Genomic DNA, 22,208 nt, shown 5'->3' with positions numbered 1-22,208 from the left:
ACACTCTCACCACACCCACCGGCCCGCCCCTCCCTCCACCACTCTCTCTCCCTCCCTCCCTCCCCCTCTCGCTCTACCTAAACCCACTGCGCTCATCTTCCCCTCCTCACTCACTCTGGCATACTGACACACAATGTACGCACCGCTGCGGGCACACGTATGGAAATGAACGTGCCGACGATATTTGCACATTTAAATGAGGCTGCTTCCAATTTCATTTGACTGTCAAAGTGAGGGTGGAGGCAGGCCTGTGCATCTCTACCTGACTTTTTTTTAGGGACATACTGTGATTTAGAGCTGCACGATATGGTGAAAATATCATATTGTGATAATAATATTAATAATAATAATAATAATAATAATATATTTTTGTGAACTATGTTGATGACATCTCTGCAGTTACTTCGTTATACGGCTGTTTTAACCTAACCTTTTTTTACACCTTAAGATATTCTCAGCTTCCTGCAATTTGGATGTTGCGATTTCAATTAAGCTGACTTTAATTGTGCAGACACACTTTAAATTCGGTAGAAAAGACACGTAAAAACAAAAAAACTATAGCCCATCCGATACTGGACTTTTACCAGTATTGGGGTGACAAACATTTTTCTATCAATATTTAATTTAACAATAAACTTCAGTGTCCAAAATGACGTCAGATCACTGAAACTTGGAATTTAGAGCTTCTTTTGGTAGTCAGCTGCCATCTGAAAGCGTCAGTATTTGACAAATTGGTAATGAGACTATCTTCTTTACAGGAGCTTGAACTAATCTGAAGCTTGTTTTACTGCATTATTATCTATGGAAAAAAGAAAATTTCACACGACACATATCTGACAACATAAACGCAGACGCCGATAAATCCAATATCGGTCGACAATATCGGCTAAGAGAGATATCGGTCGCTTTTCTATATTCCTTTTTGAGATAAATGCTGAAAATGTTAAATCCTTCAAGCTGGAAACGCTTTTGCACATGCACCCTGTCATGGGACCTGTGAACCTTTGTGGTTACTGCTGCATTTTTAAGGATATGAGAAAAAAGGGCATAAACCAACATAGTACTGGTTCCTTCATTGTTCATTTTTGAGGTAAAAAGGAAGACCTCCTTTAGATGAAATCATGAAATCGCACATTATGCTTTTTAGGATCAAACATTGCTCCCTGAAGGGTTTTCTCACTTCCAAAAGGACTTTTATTGTGTCACTGCGAAACAAATTGTGTTTTCTATCTGAAAAGAATACAAACAAAAACCAAACGAGCACAGCGTTGTACATTACACAGAAGAGTGATCTGCGTGAGAACTACTTGAGCACGTGACGGGCAGACAGACCTGGTTCAGCACTTTGGGCTGAGCTATTATTCCATCCAGCATCCCACACTATGAGGAAGTGGACGCGCTGAATGCTGAGACAGCAAAAAAAGCCACTCAGACGGAAAGCTGCCATGCGGATCTGGGAGCACCCAGACCGGCTGATGTTATTGATCACACCGGGAATGAGACTTGAGTGGAGTCAATACGTAGAGTTAATCTCAAAATCATCAACTTAACTCTGATTGCTGCACAAAGAAAAGCACTTGTCCGACATGGGCTGCAACAGTGTGAGATTTTCACGGTCCGATGACCATCTTACAAAAAATCGCGGTTACACGGCATCACAGTATGTGGTGTCACATGATTATTGTCATTAGTATCAGCCACAATGATCCTTGTAAGATAGTTGATTGTTTAGTCTACCAACCTGAAGCATCCGTATTCTTTCTTCAGAATCACTTTTGGAATGGTTGGAAGAAAGTTTTTTAGGCTCTGAAAACTGGTTGTTATAATATCACAAGCTCTCATGCCCTGATAGACATGACACTCAGTTTAACCTTGAAATAAACATATTCTTTGAGGTAGAATTCATGGCTGTCAATTTATTTATTTTTTTGCCAAGCTTTAGTGCTTGAAAAACACATCAGTTTTCTCACACAGCACTGCTCTCCCCCTCTGTCTGAAGCGCTCCTGTCTCTTTAAGGCACGTCCCTTCTCAATACCCAGTCTGCTCTGATTGGTTGGCTCACACACGCCTGACTCAGCATCGCTTAAACATGTCTCCGGTCGGCTCTGTCGTGTTTTCAGCTTTCGGTTAGCGTCACCTGTTGTATGAATGTAGGCATAAATGATGCAAATGTGTGACATGGTGATGTTGTGTGATGTCACAGAAACTAAAGGCGGGACTACTGAGGAGGTGTTTCAGGACCAGTGTTTTCTGTGGGAGAGAGAAGCTTCTGTTGGTGCAGCCTCTGGGCTTTTTAACTTTTGGTCTCTTTTACATGCACAAGAACCTTTATAACACTAAAGGACAAAACTGCAAAATTATAATAAGCCTCCTTTAAGTATCTAATATCCTTTGTTCTAAGTATTAAAAGCAATATTTCTGGCAACAAATGTAGTTAAGTATCAGATGTACAGGTAAAAGTAAAACCTACATACTTTCGTTTGACCGATTCTTTTTTTTTTTGTTATTATGGGAATTGTTGTTTTGTTTTGTTTTTTTAATCCAGTTGCAGATTAAATTAATGAATTTGAAATCGTTTGACTTTGGCTCAATCTGCAAAGCGACTTATAACCAATGGTATCAAACAAATGTAGTGGAGTATTAAGTAATATAATACAAAAATACTGAAGTTAAGTACAAGTAAGTACCTTAAAATTGCACCTGAACTCTTTAGTAAATGTACTTGTTATTTGACTTTCCACCATTGGTGTTCAGACAAAAACGTATTGACAAGCTTGGTTTGTAGAGTCATTCTTGATTTTTAAGTTAAATTGTACCGATCCTATTTGTTCAGGTTCTTCTACGAGCATTTTGTTTATTTTTGAATATATACAACGTGTAAAATGTGGCATGTCTTACGTCTCATTTTGGAACCGAACAGTTCTATGGCGCTCACCTCTGGAAAAGTACTTCAGTTAATGAATGTAGTTATATCCCATCGCTGACGGTGCACAACACGCACAAACTCTATTGGTCTCATTACTCCTGACACTCAGTGGCAGACTTTCAACACACAGCGGGCGAGACTGACCACTCAACATCTATCCTGTCATCTTGTGCAGTCACGCAGTTTGTCTTTCATTTGCAGGTTTCTTTCGACATTTTCACAATCCCTCTGACTCTGAGGTGGTTTGAATGACAAAAAGCACACACACAAAAACTCAAGAGTCACACAATTAGAGTCATTATTCCTCTGGCTAACATGGGCCATGTGCTACCTTAAGGATACTTGAATAATGAAACATCATTGGGTATTTTCCTCCAAAGGGTGGAGCGATGCAACCACCGTCCTTTCAATGAAATATTGAGGAGGGAAAAAGAATAGGTTTACATGCCATGCGGGGCTGCACTAGATGGTGATTACAATGAATAATTCATACGGAGGAGCAGCAGGGTGTCGGGACGGGACGACAGGTTAAAGGTGTGGTGAGTCTCCCTGGGGTGGGCTCCTCTTATCAGCCACACTATTCAGGGTGCCTTAAGCAAACGTGGGCCTCACTTCTGATTGGCTGTCGTATTCAAAATACAACCCCTGCAGGCCTGTAACAGCAGATTTTTAATATTAATGCACCAACAAAAAATCCCAACTGTTACTGGTTGCTGGTTACTTAGCAACCACGCCGTGCAGCTGCGGCTCACGACCTATACTCTGAGGCGGAGGGATACAACAAGATCCCACCCTGTTTATTTATAATGAATGCTTGCATGCATTCCTTCCGGAAATGACGGATTACGCTGTTTGATTCCATGACACGTTGCTAAAACCAATCTTCTCTGCTTTTAAAGGGATTATATCTTTAAAAAAAAGAAAAAAAAAAGGATCTCCTCGCCTATGTTAGAAGACGACAAGAGGTCAACGAGCCGTGTCTCTAACCCCCGTCCGATGCCCCTACACCCGGCTGTGTGAACCGGGGTGGGGGGTGGTGTCGGTGAGAGCGGAGCACGCCGGTCAGCTCGCCGGTAGGCCGCAGGATTTCAGCACCGCTCTCTCCTGGACAGCTCCGTCCAATCAGCTGCGCTCAACCGATAGCGCGTCATCCTCCCTCATCCTCCCTCCCTCCATCACAGAGACGTGGCGGAGGACATCACAGACGAAAAAAAAAATAATAAAAAATGCTGAGTTTCACAACCGGCTTTCTTGCAAACCGAGATGTTTAATGTGCAATAAATGACCGGCGGGTGGATGTTTGCACCGCCCGGTACGAGCCTCGCCTGGAGGCGTTGAAACAGGGCCGCCACATCAGTGTATTTCATTCCTTTTAATGACGTGTGTCCGGTGTCTAGGCACAATGTCACACGACCTTAGCAGCTGGTCGGCCTCAAAACCACACGTTTTTCTCTCCCGTTTTGCTCACAGTCCTTTTGTCTGAGCTGTGGCTTCTCGGAGTAAAGCGCATTTTTACGCAGTGAAACTGAATCAAAGATGTGCAGAAAATGAGCCACATGCTTCGAGCCGCATGGGCTGCCCGGTCCACCCCGCAGCACCTGGTGGAAGGTGAAGCCACGGAAGCATCCTTTAAGCTAATAAGGCCTGGGGAAAGAAAAAGGCAATCCGAGCGCGCAGCTATTTCGGAATGGGGTGTTACGCGTTTGAATGGAGGCCCGGTATGATACACGTGTTCTGGGAGGAGAATCTAAAGATGTCACCGGCGTCATTTTCGTGCAGGTGAAGCGTCAACTGCAGCATACAGCGCGATGAAGCAGCTCGACGGAGCGAGGTGGAATAAAACAGCAGATAACGGGTGTGCGAGAAAAGCCGGCAGTGAATGGCAACGCGATGCGCCTCATCCTCTACAGAGAGACAGGTGCATCGCCTCCAGCCACAGCCCCGCCATGCAAAACCATCAAATAATGAACAAGCGGGAGGGGGAGAGAACAAAAATGAACACGATTCGGAACTCACCTAATATAATCCAGAGCGACCCAGAGACCAAAACGAATGCGAGCATGTCTTTCTCATTGAGTCAGCGGGTCCCGGTGCAGGAGCGGCTCAAAACTGCAGCATCGACTGCAGCAAGTCGCCAACAATCTGGGAGATTAAGGAGGAGGAGAGAGGAGGAGGAGGGGTGGGGGGCGACAATATATCTGAGACGGACCACAGTGGGGGAGCTGGGCAGGGGGATGGATGGATGGCGTGTGATGATGTCCGGCAGGCTTGGAGAAACAAACCCTGACAGCCTACTGAAGCATCCTTCCTCCTCCTCCTTCTGCTGTATTTTCCACCTTCCCCTAGTTGGCTGCTGCGCAATGGCAGACACCCCTGCTGAAACGAGAGGGTTTATAGGTCGGACGGAAGATGCGATCGACGCCAAGGTTATCAGGGGTGATATCTCTATTCTGGGTGCAAAAGGGATTAGCCACGACTTTATTCAATTATCTCGTTCATTGTGAGAATAATCGTGAAATCTGGTGGAGATGTTCTTGAAAGCAGCGCTATGGATTCTGGCGTTTTGAATTCTCTCTTCTGCAACAACCTAATTTTAAGAAATAAAAATAAAAAAAACAACCCCAAAAAACCCCCCATCCAAACATGAGTAAATGTTCTCGTTTGAAACGTTGTGAATGTTTTATTGTTTGAAGAGGAAGCGGTGTTATTTTTAGTCCGCAGCACATCACACCATGCAGCCCTGCAGCTGAGCGCAGCTTTGACACCGAGTAACTTCGCATCAGGATCACGTGGTCCAGTAAGACACTCCCACTGAACTAAAGTAACCTTGAGAAAAACTGGTGACTGAGGCAGTGGGTGACTGACAGCATGGGTGACACACAGAGAGGACCAAATGAATCATATTCACATGAAATAATAATAATAATTTAAAAAATCACATCAACATTCATTCTGATATTTTTTTTTTATTTTTTTTTTAATCTCTTTAAATCTGACTGCATCACAAACGATGGGAACACTTTATGATACAAATCTTGAATGTGGCGCTCTGAAATGTATAGCAGGGGTCACCGAGACAGAATGCATATAAAACATTTTGCAAGAAGGAAATCCAAAAGGACGTTATATCAAATCTGGACATCGCGTTGGAGACCATGGCCTGTTTGTTCCTACGAAAGGTGCTCAGTGCAAGCCCCCCAGGAGGAGCGCCAGGCATTGGAGCCAGTTTTTCGTAGTGGCTGATCTGTGTAATGACATCGTCACGTTACCCCCATAAGCTAACATTGTGAAAGAAGCATCTGTAAAATGGCAGATACAACAACCACAGATGTTTTATCACTGGACGCGGTCTTGTAGGCGGAGCCCCATTCATTCTTATGAAAGCTGCTCAGTGGTGCATGAAGCCAAAGAAAGCTTGACTTCCCAATTTTGAAAATACCTGAATCATCCGCGTTGTGTGGCCCATAGAGCGTGCACACTAGAGACTGAACACACTAGAACTGACTTCTGGTTTAGTGCCCAGCTTACATCCAAATTTTATTGGACCGAATGATGCTTCTTTTGCTGCAGTGCATCACCTGATGATATAATTACATGGTTTGGTCACTATGAAAACTGGCTTCAAAAACTGGCACTCCTCCTGGGGGCTTGGTTACAACCCCCAGGAGTGACTTGTTTGACCGTCATAACTGGAGTCACTAGGTCCGATACGTTCTCAAAAGTCTAGAAGAGCCACACAATTAAATTATTTTATCCTCATTCAAGTTAGCCGGGCTCTAAACCACAACACGGATGATCCATCCTGCTTTCATAGGAATGAAGGAGGGTCCTTCTCCATGGCTATATCCAGATATAATCAAACGTCATAGTGCAACCCCCTAGGAATACAGGCAGGCTTCTCAGCCAGTTTCTGTAGTGGCCAAACCGTGTAATTACATCATCACGTGATGCGCTGCGTCCCAAAAAGACTTTTTAAATGGACTTGCATTTCTACAGGGTTTTGCTAGTCTACTGACCGCTCAAATCGCAGCCACACGTGTCACATTCATCCATTCACACACACATTCATGCACTGATGGAAGAGACTGCCATGCAAAGAGCCAACGGCTCATCAGGAGCAATTTGGGGTTGGGGATATTTCGACATGCAGCTGGGGGAGCCAGGGATTTGAGCCTGTGACCTATCGATTAATGTACGGCCCGCTCTACCACCTGAGCTACATAAGCTAACATTATGAAAGAAGCATCTGTAAAACGGTGGATACATAAATAATCCCCATTCAAGTTAACTGGGCACCAAACCCAGCTCACTGAAGTTAGCCGGGTCCATTGAAGGAGGTCTTGAGTGTGAATGCTTGCCAAGCTGGTTAACTCCCAGTTTAGCACCCAGCTAGTGGCTAAATGAGACTACAGAGGTTGCCGGGAACATTACACATCAACACGCCGTACATGGAGACTCATCTATCCACTTGTCCGTCTCTACATGTTGACTTTAGTTACAAACTATTCTAACTCTAACTCTTAGAACGGCAGTCTTAGTGGACAATACTTTTTGGGCTGCTCTGACTTTAATTCGACCATTATGTCTGACTGACTGTGTGTGTGTGTGTGTGTGTGTGTGTGTGTGTGTGTTTGTGTGTATGTGAACTGGCTTGAAAAAAAAAAGTTTTGTCGTGAATTCTGAATACTGGGGCACCTTAACTGCCTCACGCCCCATTTTAAGTGCAACAACAGCAGTCAAAATGCAATAAATCACATTTAAATCCCATACACAGTCATTCACTGACTCAGCCTGCGAGTTCATCTACCTCACAAGTGTCTCCAGTAGTGGCCGACATGCTTACTGTCTTATGGTTGTTGCCGTCATGTGACTGACCTTATTAAATGGGTCACTTGTCAGGACTTCTAATCTGTCGCTCGCAGCAGCACCGCCCGCCACCTTCCTGTTCTTCTTCTTCTTCTCTTTTTCCACCGCAGAGAGAGCACAAAACACAGAGGAAAAGAGGACAAGCAGTCAACCTGTTCATTCATGGAAGAGGAGGGTAAAAAATGATCAAACACATGCACAAGGAGAGAAAATACTGAAATTACAAAGTACTCTACTGTGGAAATCTTAACGGTGGTACCTGTGGTCTGCCAGCATGAACACGAGGAGAGTGAATGTGGCTTTGGGGGAGGGCGCTGATGACTTAGTTTATTTATTTTGCGATGTGATCAAAGTACACACAAGAGAAGAAAAACAATCTGATGAGCTAGAACTGCTCAGTGGTTAAATCACAACACTGTTAAAATTGTGTTATCATGTTATCATAGAGACGAGAGGTCGGGGTCAAGGTCAGGGGTCAAAAAGGATGATAATGGACATAAGCATTCCTTTTCCTTTCTCTGACAGGATGGTAATAAATTGGGGATCCCTTATCTTTCAAGTTCAATATGTCCTTTTCTTACTTAAAACACAGGAAAAAAAATCCTCCAGGAAAAGCATCATAATTTATGAGCCAGTCAAAGAAATATTGGTTTTGTGATGTAGAGAAAATGAAAAGCTTGATAACAAGAGTTGGCAGCGGCATACAGCTCTGTGAGGCTGCACTGTACGGTGGTGCCCTGAGCTAACGGCCAGCAAGCAGGGTGACCAGGGTCATCGTCATGGTTTAGTAGGTTAGCATGCTCACATTTGATATTGAGTATTGCACACAAAGAAAAGCTGTTCTGGAAGTATCAGACAAATTATTTATTTATTTATTTTTTTCAATTTTTTGTATAGAAGAAAGCTGAGAACATTTGACAGAGTGCAAAGAAACAGTCGTGCAGTTACGAAGAGCATTAGAAGTCTGCACTAGATGAAAAGTATGACTCTGTACTGTTAATCTTTCTTTTCTTATTATCATTCTGTGTACACCCTTCAAGACTTTCCCTTAACTACTAACAAAAAAAAGAGGGATGTTTAGCAGTGAAGCTGGACATTGACCAGTCAGTCGCCTGAGGTTAAACACAAAAAGTTGGGTAGGAGACAGCAGAATTATACAAGGGAACGAAAACATGCAAATCAAAATCCACAACCACAGAGGATACTTCAGCTTGTTAACTGGACGCGACAGTCACACTTCAGAGACTTTTCTGGTGCCAGCTGTATTGAAGTCAACAGGAGATGCACGGAGAAACACACCCAACATACAGTATCTACGTCATATGACTTCTGGTGAAGAATTGCCTCCTGAAAATGAAAGAACACATTTCAGAGGTCAAGTAAATGTCGGATTTTTCATCAGCTGTTTGGGAGAGGCTCCTGTTCACAGTGTAAATGCAGACTTCCCAGAGTGTGTTTCTCCATCTTTGACTGTATTGAATGTTTCTCAGCTCAAGGAAAGTTTTTACAAATAAAAAACCTCCATGGGACAAAAAAAAAAATTATAGCAAAAAGAGTCATTATTGACCTTGTTGGAGTTTCTCTCCTGCAGGGGGAGGTTTTAGCTGCAACACCCTGAATGGCCACTGGGCAAAACTGAAAGCTGGCTGAACAAAGTGACGCTGTCATATGCAGGTCTTACTGTAGTAGTAGATGCATGACCCCCCTCAGGCTGCTGGTTTTCTTTTGTTCATGCAAGACAAAATGTCTTACATAACAGCAGTCAAATTTAACAGTTTAAATAGTTAAAAGAGCAAAGTAGAGATTAAACACACCAGTGATAGTGGTTTGTGAATTCTCAGCTGCCCCTGCAGATGTAATTGGTCCAGAGTTACTGTCTGAAGATTTCAAATGCGATGTAATGATCGGTACAAAGCCCTAAAAGTATATGAAATTGAGCAATACGTTTTCCAGGCGGAACAGCAGGTCAAGTCTTATAAAAACACTGAATTCACAATACAAACGCATGTCTTGTCTATCAGCTTCTGGCTCCTCGTATGTCCTAACTATGTTTTACAGCACCAAAGATAAGCATCAGCCATCAGGAGTGTGACGTCACATACACTCAGTGACCCTCCGACCATGTTTTACTGCTGCCCTCGCCCCTGCTGCTGCAGTGGGGTTTAATTAGTAACAGTGTTGTCAGGCAGTGTGCCAACTCGGAGAAGTGTAAGAACCTTTTGCAAACAGGGACTCACCTGTTTAATGTTCCTTTTATAATCTATAAGCACGTCCCTTAAGTGCTGTTCATATTTACACTAAGCATGGTGTGGTTAAAAAGGCTTTAAAATCCCGCCCTTTGTAGGTGTTGTACAAGTTTGAGGTATCTGTACTTGAGCATTTCCTTTTATGCTACATCATACTTCTATCATCCAGAACGAAACACTGTTTTTACTCCTGTCAATTTAGTTGACAATTTTAGCTGCTAGAATTTTTATGTAAATAGCACATGATGACCTGATAAAATATAACACTTCAACCTCTTGCTGAAAAGCAGTGTATAGCTGGGGCTTCCTGTCTATTGGAGAGTTGATTCACCTCTGAACTTGCAGTTGTCTCATAGCTGTTTGAGGCCCATGGAGGTAAAACTCTGCAATATGTCACAAAAAAGACACAGAAGTCCGAAAATATCATTCAAATATATGTGGCAGAAAGTTTTTTTTCCCTTTTCTCCTACACCATGGATCATCTCACCTACCCTCGGATTTATCTAATGGCTCTTTTGGACACGCTACTTGATTTAAAGTGGCTTAAACAGCAACGCCTACAGTAAAATGCTGCTTATCACGTTAAAAGTACTTATTATCTATAAAGCCTCTGTTCAATCAGTTACAAACAGTAACTTTACATATTTAATACAACGTTTTTCTTTCAGGATGGGTGGATGCGTATAAATTAAATTATGTGATGTGTGAGACAGAATAACCAATTTCAAATTGCAGATCTTGTATGTACAACACTTGAAAAACACTTTTGTAATTAGCCTAGATCTACCTGTGATAAAAAAAAATACTTCAGGTCACAGTCTTTTTCATTGTCTGAGTGTACTTTTACCCAAAGTGGGATCTTAACTGCAAAAATTTGTGGTGATGGTGCTGCAGTAAAGGGCCTGAGTTATATTTTCATGGTTGCTTTAACAAGACTTGAGAGGAAGATCTCAGAGACAGTTTGTTCCTGATGAACTTAGAGGACAGTACATTGTGTCACTGTGATATTGTGAACAGTGCATGTATTGGCCTGAGGGAGGTGCTATAAAGTTTAAAACCACTTGAGTAAAACTCTTCATCAGCAGGCCGGTTGGACTGAAACCTGCAGTGATGATGTAATAAATGACTCGATCAGCCTGAAGCAGTTCAGTGTGAATCGTGGAAACTTTATGTGTTTCCTCACGTCTGTTGTTTTTGATCAACATGTTGTCCAAATTTTCCCATTAACATATTTTTAGCACTCTTCTCACATTCCTTGTTTATCAGTCATTCATCACCTAACTCCACCCAAATCGTCCCTGTTTTTCCACTCTTCCCCACGTCTCCTTCCGTCTCTTATCCACATCTAAATTGAATGAGTTTCCTGCACATATGTCTTAATGCTTTCTTTTATTTATGAGGCATAAATGTGTTTAATGTCACCGAGAGCCTCTATAGTCTCATTGAACCACTTGTTAGCAACTGCTAACTTTTTTTTACAAAGACAAATAAATGGTTTTAATTGGCTGGTGGGGTATTTTACTGATTCATTTTATGTACGAAACTTGAAATCTCTTAAGCGTGCGTTAACCTCAGACCTTGTTTCAGACATCTAACCAAAAACCACTTAAAAAGAAAACCCACTGACTTCGAGACAAGGGTACGGGACGTGCAAAAGTGCAAACTTTTAGGATAACTTATTACTGTGTTTAGAACCAAATGATTTTATTTTGCTGGACCTCCATGAGATTATTAGGAACATGATTACAAACATATAAAATTCATTGCTGCCTTAAAAATAACCAAATGGCTGCATCGGTGTCATGGGCTCATTAGATTAATGCTTTATACTGGTCCATATACTGATGTATTTAAGTAAAAAATGGTAAAATCTCAAAAAATTGTGGTAACCAATTAAAACGACAACACCTTAAAATTCTGGATGAGGTCAGTGGATGTGCAAAAATGCCAACTTTCATGCTGTGTTATGCTAATTTATTACTTATTCACAGGTTGTAGGTCTCATTCCTGCTGCGTTCTATTTGGACATACTTATTTCTTTCAGGGCTTCCTGGAAATTATAAGCACATAAATAAAACCCTGTAAAACAAAGCGTGGCCCTATTACCAAAGAGCTGCATGTGTGTGAATGAGTGGGTTGCAGGTGAATTGGCAGGCAACACTGAGGAGTGGCTGCGGTGGAAAATATTATGTGAGAAAAGAAAGAGAGGGAATCATCCGCTGAGGCACGTAAGGGACGTTTATATCAACCAGTGACAGTTCAACAAAAGACAAAAATGATATACGGTTTAAATTGTAAACACACATGAAACAACCAGCGGTGAAAAGGAGACGATACTGAAATGCCTGCGGCCAGTATCCAGAAACAGAAAACAGGTTACTTTGCTGCTGAGTGACGAACCGAGTACTCAATGTAACAGGATTTCACCGGGCTTTCCCAGTGAAAAAATCATATCAGTATCCTGCTGTTTACACTCTCCCGATCCCCCTACCTTCCTCCCAGGCATGAGGTCGTGGTGCATTTACAGGCGAACTGGTGAGGGCTTTGACTTGATCCACTGTCAGTGAGCTGTCAAAGCAGATGGTCCAGGGGGAGATTGAATGCTCAAGCTGCTTGCCTCGTCCCAAAGCCTCAAATTACTGTCTTATCCTTGCAGGTGGCCTAAATAATCAGAATTACCATCGTTGTATGCACAGAGTGGAATGAATGTGCAGGAATTTATCGCTGCGGGTGTGAAAACAAAAGATTAGGTTGTAAATAAAGTAGATTTAAGCTGAAATTTGGAAATAGTAAGGTGGCTGGTGTTGGTTCATATATATATTTCTAAAGGACAGTTAGTTTAGAGGTCTAAGTGTTTTGCTGTTGTGCCATATCATGTTCCCATCACATTTTTATGACCCGACTGTTATCACCCGGGAGCAGAGGGGATGGAGTAACAGCCAGTCGACAAGGCTGCCAAGCCAAGATCACATTTGGAGACTGCATTTTTACATTTGTAAACATGATACCACTGGATATATTTAAGGGATTACAAGGAGTGTGGTATGTATGTATGTACAAGTGCTCAGTACCAGTATATATGTGTAAGTGTAGTATGTATGCATGTGTGAGTGAAGTTTATAGTTATGGCCTAAACAGCTTCCCAAAAGGATGCTCAGGACTCCCTTATAAAAGAAACAATGGCTGTGTCCAAAATCACTCACTATCCCTATATAATGCACCACATAGGGAGTACGCCATTTTGTAGTGCTTTCCGAATGTCTAGTGGGAATTATTATACCCTATATAGTGGACTCAAAGTAACCCACAATGCATCTCATAAAAGTAGTGTACAACCAATGGTTACTAATTAAGCAATATTTACCATCATGCATTGTGCTGAGAAAAAAAGGCAGACAAACGCAAAGTCCACACCCAGCATTGATGTATGATGTTTGAATTGTTCGACAGCAGTGACGTAATTAACGACGCCTGAGTAGTGTCTGAAAGTACGTTTTTCTTTCTGCCGATGAGCTCCCTATATAGTGACTATAGGGAATAGGGAATGAGTGATGAGTGATTTTGAACACAGCCACTCACTCATTCCCTACTCCCTAGTCACTATATAGGGAGCTCACCGGGAGAAAGAAAACGCGAAGCAAACAGCACATCAACAGAGTAACAGCTAACAATAGCTGCAGGTAGCTAATTAGCTCGGTTAGCCATGCATCAAGCAGTGCTCTCACTAAAATTCTTACATATTGCACCTTTAAAGTCAGGTTAACCAACTATCTAATTAAGGTGCTCCTCCAGCGATATGGCATCACACTTTTGTGAAGTTAGGTAACCAACAAGACACAGAATTTTGAGTCCCTTTTAAGGGTGCAAAAACACTGGATCCTACATTTTCCATAATGCGATTTAAAAGCCTGTGATTTGTTGCCTGGAAAAGTTCACCTCAAACACTGGGTCTGAGTTGACCCTGCTGACATCACCATGACTTCATGATTTTCTCAGACTTTGACTCACTTTTAAAGATGTTTAGTATTCAAGTTCAGTTTGTGCAACACGTGCTCGTCACCATGCTGACCTTGGATTTCCTTTGTTTGTTTTAGCAGTCGACGAATTAGACGATATCCCGCAGTACATAACTTTGGGGGCAGACCCTCCCACAGATGACTTCTGGAGCGGCTTTTGCCAACCTGCTGACTTCACAACAGTTCAGATATAATTTAACTGACTAATTTAGATATAATATAAAATAAAAAGTTGGTCAGCACTGAAGTCAGGGCTTTTTAAAATAATTACCTGTGTTTCATGGTAAAACAAAGTAAAAAATAGAATAAAAAAGTTTTAAATCACTAAAGTTGGTGCTTTAAAAACAATGTCAATGTTTTTTCCTGGTAAAATTAAGTCAAAGGGTTCAATTTACAACAATTTACATATATTTCCTGGTAAAATTAAGTAAAAAATGTAATAAAAAGATCGCTAAGCACTTAAGTTTGTGCTTTTAAAAACAATGTATGTGTATTTCCTGGTAAAATAAAGATAAAATACAGTAAAAAATAAAATAAATGGTTCCTAAGTTGTACAACACTAACACTGAAAGTTGGTTTATTAAAAAATAATATCTATCTATATCTAAGCTATTTCCTGGGAAAATAAAGTAAAACATTAAATAGAAAGGTTGCTGAATACCAAAGTTGGTGCTTTCTAAAAACGAAGTCTAAATGTATTTCTTGGAAAACTAAAGTTAAAAGTTATTGCTTTTAAAAACAATTTACATGTCTTTCCTGGTAAAATGAAGGTGAAATAAAGTAATAAATAAATAAAATGGTTACTAAGCATTTACATTGGTGCTTTTTTTTTTATTGTCTACATGTATTTCCTGATCAAATAAATGTAAAATAAAGTAAGAAATATAAATAAAAGAGTTGGTAAACACTAAAGTTGGAGCATTTCTAAAATAATGTCTTTATTATAGGTCTAATATTGATCTGACAGCTCAGCACAACAGTGTCATCTGCACAGCTGCATGTGGTTTTCGACAGCCTCTTCAGGGAATTCCTATAATTCACACCTTTCTCTGCACACTGATGTCACCCACCGGCAGGAGTCCTGTCACAAAACAGTTATAGCTGTGAAAACCGGGATGATTTTCCCCTACGAATCCATGTGAGAGCCTGCAGTGGGAAACCCCACAGACTAACTGCCGGTGAAAACTCCGCTGGAAATCTCCCCGCCATTCCCTCCAAGACGCGTGCGCGGACTCGAGCCTCCTATCTCAGGCTCGCAGCCGTCGCGGGGCGCGCACACGCACTCCACACGGGAAGCCCCTAGATGGACAGCAGCACCGCCACCGGTCACTGCAACACGTTGCGGGGTTTCCAACATTCCCATGAAGACAGAGAGCTGTGCTGTTATACAACCCGAGCTCTGGGATTCATTAGCAGGACAGAGTGAGAGAAAAAGCCCCATAATACTTCTTTTTTTAAATAAGAAGAACATGATAAAATGTTTCACAACACTCATCATTTGCTGGCTTCTTTATTTCTTTCTTTATTCACTCGCTCGCCTCAGTTCTCGGCGAATCACGTGTCAGTGTGAATATTAATGTGTGCGTCCGCAGCCTGGTTATCGAGCCCACGCAGCTGCAGCTTCCGCATGGTTCACATCAGCTCCCGTTCCCGCTGTGTCATCATCACGGCTCCGGCGGCGCATGGAGGCTCGAGCTGTGACGACACCGGCTTGCACCGCACGGCCGCCCCTGCTGGCCGTCTGAAATTACTACACCGTTTCTTGTAAATGCCCGACTTCTCAGCTGAAGGCTGTTTATGCTGAAGGGCTGGTCCCCCCAGATGTTTATCATACCGGACTGTGCACGAGGTCAACATTGATAACTGTCGGGTGAATGTGCGTGGGCATGTGTGTGTGTGTGTGTGTGGGCGTGTGCAGGTTGTTTGAAATATGCACTTTATTATTATCTTTATATTCACATTTTATATGCATATTGGTTTGTTTTTTGTAATAAGTTCCACACAACCTCCAAACCAGACTTATATAACGGACTCTATCACAACTGCTACATTTTGTTTTATAATTATTATTACTACATCTATAACTGTGCACTGTACACGACAGTACATAAAAAAGTAGCTTTATTTATCACCTGCCATCCTTTCATTCATCTTTCTGCATGTAAGCCTGCAGACTTTTCATAAACAGGCCATTTCTGCAAAAGTGTTTCGTGGTGACTGTATTGTGACTGACAGTCAGTCAGCTCCTTCAGGTCTGAGGTTCGGTCGTGCCTACGTGCACGGGCCCCCTGTAATCAACCCATGTTGTCGTAAACTTCCTCCTTGCTTTTAACAGCGTGATTTCTCGGAAACAGGTCTGCTGCCGAATTGGGGACAGAGCGGCGCATGCGCGATCCCACTGCAAGAAAACCCCACATTCATCTGATTTTTATTGTTAAACTTGATCTTGTGGAGTCTTTAAAACACATCCAGGGGTGAGAAAGAAGGGGGTTTTAATGGCAAAAACATCCCAAGTGATTATCACGCGAGAAAATGCTTCAAGTGCTCTTTGTTGAACAGATATCTTAGTCTACCTGCTGCACATGTGTTGTACGAGCCGACACTTTTTACAGTGGGCCCGCCTCCATGGACAGCCGGGGGAAAACCCACTACACTGTATATAAACGCGACGGACTCCACAGAGCAGACAGTACCCGCTTCTGATCTACTCTGGTCTTCAGGTGGAAAATACAAAGACACGGAGAAGAGACGCTCCTTTGGAAGAAAGCAACTTCAAACCAATTGGACTAACCTTTTTTTGCGCATTTTTTTCCTCTCGCGGATCATAGACCAAGCAAAATTTGTAAGTTGATTTGATATCAATGTATCAATTCTACTTGCATGCATGCCTCATATTTTAACATTTAAGAAAATATATGTTTTCATGTATTTATCCTTTATCCTAAATAATAGACACATTTACAGGAAGATAAAGTTGTTAGGAAGCCTCTAGCATCCTTAAATGACTAACTTAGGTATGATTTCAATTCTTCTGGTGGTAAAGTTTGTGTCATTCTTGCACACATGCGTGCAGCAAGTGATTCGACAGGGGGGTTAATGAAATGACTGAATGAAAATTCAAAAGACAAACAAACAAACACGAAACCTATGTGTTATATTAAAGGCATGCTGCTGAAGGAGGAGGAGGCGTGCGCTCTCCCCGCGCACAGCGGACTTTTGGCGCAAGTCGACATAAACGTCCCGCACGGAGAGAATAAACTTGCACGAAAACTTTTGCACTGCAAAAATTAATCCACGTCCATTTTGTGCACTTTCCCAATGCTAAAGACTTTTTAAAACACTCTACTGAGGAAACTATTTCTGGTCCATCGCGACGTACTCATACGCGTAAACGCCCACCCCGGTTTGCCTGTTTGCCCCGGCCGTGAACTCCTCTCTCACACGCCCTCCGCCTCCTCCTCCTCCACCTCCTCCAGCAGCGGGCAACAGTAAATCTGAGCTGAGGCAGATGCGAGAACTCATCTGCTGTCAGTACGATCACACACAGCAGTCCTTATCTAAAGAATTTGCTCTTTTTCTTTCCCTCTTTTGCGGAATCGTTTTAGGTCAACATGCCCGTGACAAGGATGAGAATGAGGCCGTGGCTGGAGAAGATGATCGAGTCGAACTCCGTCACGGGTCTGAACTGGGTGGACAAGGTGAGAAGCTCAATTCCTGCCACACTTGATGTCGCCAATTGAAATAAGTACAGACATAGACATCTTGAAATGTATTAGTTGTAGGAGCAGGAGGTTAATTCTACACAGGGAAGTGAAGGCTGCACGCGTCTTTTTTTTTTATGTTTAGTTGTCCCTTGTCTTTAACGAGGACAGAACACTTGCACGTTGCCTTTAGAGTAGTTTGTTTAAAAGTTGGATTTTGGTGGAAAAAAAGACAAACCATCACTTATAAACAGGCCACAAGCTTGTTTTGTATCTTCCACTGTGCTATGCAAATAACACGTTTACATAATTCAACATGAAACTATATTTAGATGCTCAGTTTGAATGGCAGCCTTCAGCAATATGGAAAAAGTAATGCTCGTAGTTCTGATTTGTTTTGAGGTGGAACGTGCAGCCACCCCTCCAACTCAGTCGTCCTCTTTGTATTTTTACAGGACAAGACGATGTTCTCAATTCCCTGGAAGCATGCGGCCCGACACGGCTGGGAGCTGGACAAGGACGCGAGTCTGTTCAAGTTGTGGGCCATCCACACAGGTGAGAGAGCTCAAGTATGCACGCTCACTGTGAACAGAGGCAGGAAATTCTTCTTTTAGTTTGGATGGATAAAGATGTTAACAAAGATGTTGTTTTTTTTTTGTTTTTTTTGCAGGGAAGTACGTGGAAGGTCAGACCTGTGACCCAAAGACGTGGAAAGCCAACTTCCGTTGCGCGATGAACTCGCTGCCTGACGTCGAGGAGGTGAAAGACAAGAGCATCAACAAGGGCCACCAAGCCATGCGCGTCTTCAGGCTGTTGCCCACCACACCAAAATCTAGAGGTGAGATAACTGACAGGAAGCGAGCAGAGCTTGAATTGACGCTGCTGCTTACCTTTTCTTTTTTTTCCGTCTGTGCTCGGTTTGTTCTGCAAACTCAAAAAGCTGTTTAAGATGTTAACAGGGTGTCTTTTTCTTTCATCTGCACAGACAAACGGACCAAAGCAAAGCAGACCAAGACAATGAAGAAGGTGAATAATGACCCAGATACCCAGATCATTTTAAAGGCACTGGAGCAGTAGCGACACAAGCTACTTGTTTTGTTCTCTCATTTCCTGAGTCTCACCAAACATGTCTTTGTATCTGCGTCTGCAGAGCGCAATTGTCAAGATGGAGGAAGAGGACAGCGACACTCCCATGGATGAGTCAAATGTGGAGGACACTTCCTCCGCTCAGGAGAACACGGTCGACAGCACAGTGAACACCGAGGAGGAAGGTGAGGAAAATCAGATAACGTGAAAAGGAAATGCTTTGTCCTGTGCCTGTGCAGATTAAAAAACTAAAGGCCAAATGTCCTGAATGTTTGATTGCAGTTTATTGAATGCCACTGTTCCCTATCTTTGCAGATTTCTCATTTGTGGCTCCGTCTGAAGTCCCCGACTGGTCTATGTCAGTTGAGATCGGAGGACCGAGCTTTCCAAACCAGACCTTCTGCCACAGATTTGAAGTTTCACCTGAACACAGCCCCGGTAAGACAGCGACACACAATGGCACGAATGAAGTGAAATTAGAGTAAATACAAACAGATAGATCGATACCACAGAGCCGTTCTCATCCTCCTTCCCTTCTCTCTCCCTCTCTCTTCGCTGTGATCTTCCAGATTTCGACGATACCGACCACATAATCCAGGTAAGCACCACCTCCTTATTGGCTCCAACTCTTAACAGCATGCATTTTTCATTGGCAGGAATACCCATGTTTGTCCTATTCTGCCTTTCTGATGTTGAAAAAAATTCCAGTTGTGTAGAATATTTTGGCCATACTCAGTCCAGTGTTGCTCTTTCAGATTTGCCAGCAACTGGAGAAAGACTCACACTGGATGACAACATGCAGTTTAGACGGCACGGGGTTCCTGAGCAATGAAGCATGCACCAGCCCAGGGAGCCAGTGGAGTGAATCTTCCTCAGGTAAATGTTGTTAGTCGACACTTAATGTTGGCAATTAAGGAATTTAGGTGTAAAATATAGAGGGTGATACGCAGCACTCACTCAGGCTTTAAAGTGAAGTTACAGATGTATGCATTCCAAAATATTATACCTTAAAAGTTGCGAGACGTAAGACTCGGCCACCTGTCGCATTCATACTCAAAACAAACAGCACATCAACAGAGTAACAGCTAACAGTAGATGCAGGTTGCTAGTTAGCTCGGTTAGCTGTGTATCAAGCGGTGCTCTCACTAAAATTCTTACATATTGCACCTTTAAGGTCAAGTGAAGCAACTATCTATTTAAGATGCTCCTCCAGCGATATGGCATCACACTTTCATGAAGTTCGGTAACCAGCAAGACACAGAATTTTCTTGTTGATGCAGCAGAGGCTGAGATATCCTGACTTTTAGTCCCTTTTTGGGATCCTACATTTCCCATAATGCAATCTAAAAGCCTGTGTTTTGTTGCCTGGAAAAGTTAACCTCAAACACTGGGTCTGAGTTGACCCTGCCGACATCACCATGACGTGATTATTTTCTCAGACTTTAGCTCACTTTTAAAGATGTTTGGTATTTAAGTTCAGTTTGTGCAACACGTGCTCTTCGTCACCATGCTGACCTTGGATTTCCTCTGTTTGTTTTTTGCAGTCGACGAACTAGACGATATCCCGCAGTACATAACTTTGGGCGCAGACCCTCCCACAGATGACTTCTGGAGCGGCTTTTGCCAACAGCTCCCCCACTTCCCCTGCTGACTTCACGACAGGGCATTGCTATAAACCTTTTGGACTTTTGTAAGAGTTCTTCCTGCCACCATCTTTTCCATCCGACCCCTCATCTCAGTTGACTCATCAGCATCGTCCTTCCGGTCTGTCACGGACGGTGTCACACCTTAAGCTACAACTCCCCCACATGTGCCATGTGTTTGAAGCTCAGAAAGCGTTCCTTATCCCCCTCACCCTTTCTCTGAAGTCATGAAGAGACATGATGAAGTGCACTGCTGTGTCAGAGCAACCAACACTGTTTATTCTCTATGTTTTTGGCTGGTTCAAGGCATTTTGATGTGAATCTGTTTTACTCAGGCAGCCCATGTAGCTACATGATCATACTCATCCATGAATACGAACATGGTGGCCAAAATGCAAATATTATCATTTTCAGTGTGTTCAACATTTGACTTGTAGTTCATGTATCATTGATATAACATAAAACGTTTTTTTTTCTTCCGTTATATAAGCGTAAATCTAAGTTTAAGGGATAAGAATGCGTTTTGACAAACCTATTAACTTCTGGTGAAAGCTCTATACTGCAGGATGTGACGTTTTGTTCGCAGGTCGCGATTGTATATATTCTTGTACAGATTGTTTTGTTTGTGTGTTTGTATAAAATAAAAAAAATCCAAATGTGAATGAATATGGGTGTTTATTATTTACACAAAGTCTTCAGGGGGTGAAGAGGAAAGATTAAAAAAAAAACATTAAGGTCTAATATCAACACAGTCAGGTGTTAGAAAAACTGGTCTGTCAAGCAAACCGCAAGTTTTCATGACCTGAGGAGTGATCAAATGTAACATCAGGCAGGTCATAACCTGGGTTTTCATAACAACTCTTCATCTCCTGCCGTACCTGTGTCTGGATATAATGCACTCAGGAAAGAAAGGTAATTATTCGGGGAAGTCTAGAGCTCAGTTGACTGCAAGTTAAAAGGTAACTCCACCAATTTTACATATTAAAGTGTGTTTACAGCTCATTGAGGGTATGTCTGCATATGTGAAAAATGTGTTTGTATATATAAGCCTTTTGTGGCTCCAGAGGAATCTGCATGCGATCTGTCACATTTTCCCCACTGGACGTTCATCCCAGAGTGCACTTTATCATGTTTTTTTAACATAACTTTTTGTTTCTTGCTGCTTTGCCTTTCTTGAATGGCTTCCTATAACAAAATATGTGGATATTGTTGATGCATTATTGTTATTGTTGTCCTTTCTTGGGTTGGAGTTCAACGGAGGCTCTCTCATCTTCGGACAGAGCGGCTCTCACGTTGTTTCAGAGTTTTTGGCTTTCTTGTTTCTTAGTTTGGGGATGGAGGTCAGGGGGTCCAGCTTTCGCCGCTCTGTTTTTTAATTTAGTTTTCCTACTTTCATTTAGTTCAGGTAGGAAAGTTCGGGGTCCTACATCCACTTGATTAGCTGTCCCATCCCTTTCCCCATCATTTGGGGAAACGGTGATAACTGAGCGTTGAGTTATAAACAGATAAATCAACTGACAGAGAATGAGACTGTAATGTTATTGATTAACATGTTGCATCAATAGCTCTGTCACTATCTGGGGTTCCCCTATAATCCCCATTTTTAGGAAGTGTCTTTGTCGAGTGTCATCACAGTGTTATCATGAAGTTAAACTAAGCTTAAGCCATGCATGTTGGCTTAATTATTACTCACAATCAACATAAATCACCATAATGAAGACAG

At 42.3% G+C, this 22,208-nt stretch overlaps 2 protein-coding genes across 4 annotated transcripts in view; one reads left to right on the top strand and one right to left on the bottom strand.

Annotated features, from left to right (window-relative positions):
• acsl6 (acyl-CoA synthetase long chain family member 6) overlaps positions 1-7,891 on the bottom strand; it is a 49,933-nt gene extending 42,042 nt beyond the window's left edge. The window contains exon 1 of one of the 2 annotated variants that reach the window (XM_030437945.1): positions 7,803-7,891. Coding sequence is in view for 1 of the 2 variants with exons in the window: in XM_030437943.1 (XP_030293803.1) it covers positions 4,944-4,989 (46 nt within the window). In the remaining variant the exon portion in view is untranslated. Of the gene's footprint in view, positions 1-4,943; positions 5,302-7,802 lie in introns of those variants that run through there. The other variant, XM_030437943.1, reaches the window with a different exon arrangement.
• An 8,830-nt stretch (positions 7,892-16,721) lies between these two features.
• Positions 16,722-21,147, top strand: irf1b (interferon regulatory factor 1b). 2 transcript variants are annotated; one of them, XM_030439101.1, is made up of 10 exons: positions 16,723-16,897; positions 17,661-17,753; positions 18,212-18,311; positions 18,427-18,594; positions 18,742-18,782; positions 18,907-19,027; positions 19,158-19,280; positions 19,412-19,440; positions 19,598-19,718; positions 20,387-21,147. In XM_030439101.1, the coding sequence occupies exons 2-10, from the start codon at positions 17,667-17,669 to the stop codon at positions 20,491-20,493; spliced, it is 897 nt and encodes a 298-aa protein (XP_030294961.1). In that variant the 5' UTR covers positions 16,723-16,897; positions 17,661-17,666; the 3' UTR covers positions 20,494-21,147. The 2 variants fall into 2 exon arrangements, with proteins under 2 accessions (XP_030294962.1, XP_030294961.1); XM_030439102.1 differs by lacking the exon at positions 19,598-19,718 and having other exon boundaries at positions 16,722-16,897; positions 20,387-21,026.
• The last annotated feature ends 1,061 nt before the right edge of the window (positions 21,148-22,208 follow it).

The sequence above is a fragment of the Sparus aurata genome, chromosome 13, assembly GCF_900880675.1.
Source record: "Sparus aurata chromosome 13, fSpaAur1.1, whole genome shotgun sequence".
Classification (NCBI taxonomy): Eukaryota; Metazoa; Chordata; class Actinopteri; order Spariformes; family Sparidae; genus Sparus; species Sparus aurata.
The sequence above is the reverse complement of the archived record's forward strand: the minus strand, read 5'-3'. Positions and strand labels throughout refer to the sequence as shown.

Bases quoted from the DNA above. Each gene is read 5' to 3' on its own strand.
- irf1b (XM_030439101.1), top strand. From the start codon at position 17,667: ATGCCCGTGACAAGGATGAGAATGAGGCCGTGGCTGGAGAAGATGATC. The intron at 18,595-18,741 runs GTGAGATAACTG...TCATCTGCACAG, and splicing joins CACCACACCAAAATCTAGAG to ACAAACGGACCAAAGCAAAG. The intron at 19,281-19,411 runs GTAAGACAGCGA...GTGATCTTCCAG, and splicing joins TTCACCTGAACACAGCCCCG to ATTTCGACGATACCGACCAC.